This window comes from Pygoscelis adeliae, unplaced genomic scaffold (assembly GCF_000699105.1).
Source record: "Pygoscelis adeliae isolate BGI_AS28 unplaced genomic scaffold, ASM69910v1 Scaffold181, whole genome shotgun sequence".
NCBI lineage: Eukaryota > Metazoa > Chordata > Aves > Sphenisciformes > Spheniscidae > Pygoscelis > Pygoscelis adeliae.
Genome location: NW_008824360.1, coordinates 2,121,089 through 2,125,477, shown reverse-complemented (window position 1 = coordinate 2,125,477; position 4,389 = coordinate 2,121,089). Strand labels below are relative to the sequence as shown.

At 41.2% G+C, this 4,389-nt stretch overlaps 1 protein-coding gene across 1 annotated transcript; it reads left to right on the top strand.

Annotated features, from left to right (window-relative positions):
• Positions 1–6: 6 nt before the first annotated feature.
• JUN (jun proto-oncogene) lies at positions 7–1,660 on the top strand. Its single transcript, XM_009319804.1, has one exon. It carries the CDS (start codon positions 60–62, stop codon positions 1,002–1,004), a length of 945 nt encoding a protein of 314 aa, XP_009318079.1. The 5' UTR covers positions 7–59; the 3' UTR covers positions 1,005–1,660.
• The last annotated feature ends 2,729 nt before the right edge of the window (positions 1,661–4,389 follow it).

Genomic DNA, 4,389 nt, shown 5'->3' with positions numbered 1-4,389 from the left:
GGCCGGGCAGCTTCTCCGCGCTGCCGCAGCTCCCGGCGCCACTCCGCGGACTCTATTCTATGAGTGCAAAGATGGAGCCTACTTTCTACGAGGATGCCCTGAACGCCAGCTTCGTGCCGCCGGAGAGCGGCGGGTATGGATATAATAACGCCAAAGTGCTGAAGCAGAACATGACGTTGAACCTGTCCGACCCATCCAGCAACCTGAAGCCGCACCTGAGGAACAAGAACGCCGACATCCTCACCTCCCCCGACGTGGGACTCCTGAAACTGGCCTCGCCTGAACTGGAGCGGCTCATCATCCAGTCCAGCAACGGGTTAATCACCACCACGCCGACCCCGACGCAGTTCCTCTGCCCCAAAAATGTTACCGACGAGCAAGAGGGGTTTGCGGAAGGCTTTGTGAGAGCTCTGGCGGAACTGCACAACCAGAACACCATGCCCAGCGTTACCTCTGCTGCTCAACCTGTTAACAGCGGCATGGCACCTGTGTCCTCCATGGCTGGCAACAGTAGTTTCAATACGAATTTGCACAGCGAGCCCCCGGTGTACGCCAATCTCAGCAACTTCAACCCCAACGCACTCAACTCTGCACCTAACTACAACGCAAACAACATGGGCTATGCACCTCAGCATCACATAAACCCCCAGATGCCCGTGCAGCATCCCAGGCTTCAGGCTTTGAAAGAAGAGCCTCAGACTGTACCTGAAATGCCAGGGGAAACTCCTCCCCTGTCCCCTATTGACATGGAGTCACAGGAGAGAATCAAAGCCGAAAGAAAACGCATGAGAAACAGAATTGCGGCATCCAAATGCCGGAAAAGGAAGTTGGAAAGGATTGCCAGGTTGGAAGAAAAAGTGAAAACTTTGAAAGCCCAGAACTCAGAGCTGGCATCCACTGCCAACATGCTCAGAGAACAGGTTGCACAGCTTAAGCAGAAGGTCATGAACCATGTCAACAGCGGGTGCCAGCTAATGCTAACACAACAGTTGCAAACGTTTTGAAGAGACTGTCTTAAATGAGAACTGTGATATTGTGGTATAACTAAAACAAAAAACCAAAAGTGGCAGATGCATAAAGCTAATGGTAAAAGCTGAAAGGCTGAGTCCTGCCTGTGCTCTGCAAAGCGCATGTGTGGAAAGACTGGCAAGCCTTCAGCTTGAGTTAGTAGCGAAGCGGCCAGCACCACTCCGAGAAGTGCTGTTCCTGCTCAGATGAGACATCAGATCTTTGTTTAACATTGACCAAGACCTGCATGGACCTAACATTCGATGATCATTCAGTATTAAAGGTTAAACTGCAATAGAAACTGTAGATTGCTTTATGTAGTATTCCTTAAGAAAAAAAAAGTGGGAGGGAGGTTTGTGGGAGGCTGATAAACAAAAAAGAACTATTCTGCCTGCCTTCAAGTAAATTGTGTATGTATATATCTTTTTTATTTTATGAAAGTTGATTAATGTCAATAAACTACTTCATGACTTTGTAAGTTATTTTTATGTTGTTTATTTGGGCACTGCCCAGTATTGTTTGTAAATAAGAGGCTTTTTTTTAGCACTCTGAGTTTACCATTTGTAATAAAGTATAATTTTTTAATGTTTCTGTTTCTGGAAAAATTCTAGAAGGTTCTATTATATTTAAGAAAAATAAAATAATTAAAATGCATTTCCCCCTCACACTTTTTTTTTGCTAGTACCTGAGTTGGGAAAATGCCCTTTATGCCGAACTCTAAAGGGTAGGGATTATGTTAAACTCACTCTGTAACTACAGGCATGTCCTGGAGAATGTGTGCGGAGGAGAGGGAGAAACTAGATCCTGATCACTAAACGAATACAACTTTCTAAGTTGTCCTGAAGTTGTAGTTCCCAGTTGTAACCTGACTAGCTTGCCTGCCATATTCTAGTGGCCCAGTTTAGACAGCTAATTTCAAGCAGGTTGTATAGGGGTAGAAAGCCAGTGTATGAAATTGCTCCATAACTGGAGTAACTGGCTACTTGATCTGACATGCTTTTTATTAAATTAACGCCCTCAAGAAGATAAGACAAGCAGTCGTATTTAAAAAAAAAAAAACTGTAGGCTTCAAAAATAGAAATATTCACCTTTATTCCTGTGTTCCTTCCTAGGTAGGAGGTGATCCTTGTTTGTTAATATTTATGACAATGCTGCTGTCAACAGTAAAATAATCTTATAACGCTTTTCCTATCTTGAAATCCTTTCCCTTTTGGGTGTTACTAGGGGTTCTAAACTTTTTAGCAATAGAAGAGCTGGGAAAACAACCTAGTGGGAAATGAAAAGAGCAACTTGCTGAAAAACAGCAACTCCTGTTGCTTGTTTTCAGCAACTTACTGAAAATAATAGCAATTTCTCTAGCACTTCCCATTTATTTTTTACAAAATAATCTTGTTTTTTAGTACAATGACAATATATACCATAGAAACATGCTACTTAACTCATTGGGGGGGGGGGGAACAATTACTACACCAGGATTTTCAACACTGCACCCAATTCATTTAGTTTAATAAGCATATATCTAAAGGGAGACCAGATGTTTTCCTGCTTGCTGTCTAGAGCCAAACAGCTAAGAGGAAATAGATGCTATCAAAAGACAGCCAGAAAATATTAGAAATTCATTATTAGTGAATGCTAACTTTTTAAAGCAGGTAGTCTTAAAAATGTATTTTTTCCTTAAAATAGGAATAAGCATAATTTTAATTGAAGTGACAATCTTGTTTAAGGTCACTTCACAAGATGACTAGATAATTGGATATATATACCTCTACTGTTACCAAAATGATACCCTGAAGCTTGCAACTAATGTGGGTCAGTTCCTTACAGGAAGCACAGAAGTATCTTTCCTCTTAAGTTTTTTTTTCCCCCATATTATATACATTTTATCATACGAGGGGTTGTTTTAATGTTTAAAATACGATAATATGGTAATCTCCTTCCACATTGGAATCCAAGTGTCAAGGTAGGCACTGTTTAGATGGTGTTTGCTGCTGTCAGAGGAATACAATTGTAATAACACCAACCAAACAAAGGGTTACTAGGAGGATACTGTAGTTTGCCAAGAGTACATTTTGCTGATGTCAGCAACCCGGAAGGTAAGTTGATTTTGACCATATGTAGGAATAGACAGCAGAGGGATAATACACAGCACTGCTGGGTGTGGTTTTACAGGGATTTAGCAAGTGCCAACTAGCAAAATAAGCAGGGCAAGGAGATTAATTACCTGCAAAGGTGCATGTTTAACTCTCAACAGTGCTGGGTTATGGAATAGATGTTACTAGCAAGCATTTGCTTAATCGCCTAATTACGTAAAAAATAAATACATTATATAAAATACTATGTTAATTAAATACAGCTGAGTGACAGTCTGCTCCACCCTATCCTAATACGCACACACAGACATTTAGCATTGCAGTTATGTGTTTTCTCTCTCAAGTACGACATTCTGTAGCACAGGCAAAAAAGTTACTGAGTAATAGCACTGCTCGTTAAGTGGGCATCATCTGACGGGTTGGTTCCTGTGACATGAGTTACTTGACTTGGTCCAGCTCAGGAGGTACTGGTGTCCAGTCAGAGAACCTACCATCAAGCAAGGTGGTTTTTAGTGCCAGTTACACAGTTTCACAAGGAGAAGAGGCGTGACTTAGATGAACCCTTTCTTTGGTCCCACATCTCGTTTGAGGATCAGGCCTAAGACAGGGCAAAGTAAGTTTATATTCCCTCCACCTTCATCTGTTTTGTAAACAGTGTGGTGGGCTATGAGCGTGTTGCTATCTATCTATCTATTTGGTTCACTTCAGCATAGATTAAAATTCAGCACTATTACTATATTACTAGATCACTTGGTGATCAATAAGTACAACTGTAATGAAAGACGTGTGTGCATTTGTATGTGGTGAAATACAGAGTTTTAACACTTACTTAACTGCTGAGATCAAAATTGCCTAATGCACTATGTGCCTTACTTCTATAAGGAATAGTCAGTTCTCTTTGAGATTCAGAGAGAAACTCTCTTTTTGTTGCCCCAGCTGTACTCACAGGGGAATATTTTGCAAATAACAGCATTGTGAACATGTATTTTGTTTGGCTGTGAGTGTTGTCAACGGATTCAGGAAGTGAAGTCAGAAAAAGGCAGGGTTTCAAACAGGGCAGGCTACACAGAAATGCCTAGGCAAAGAGCCTCTAATCAGAACAACATGTTTGAGACACAGAAATATTAATTAGAATTTGGGTCTGTACTAAAACCAACAAAACCCTCACAATTCTATCCCACGAACAGAAGTGAGCTACAAGAGGGGTTTGACCATGATTACTCACTGAATAATCTTAAATCCAAAGTACTTGTCATTACAGAAATAACAGTAACAATCTAACTTACTCTAC

What these genes read in the sequence shown, in the direction of transcription:
- JUN (XM_009319804.1), top strand. Translation starts at nt 60, where the DNA reads ATGAGTGCAAAGATGGAGCCTACTTTCTACGAGGATGCCCTGAACGCC.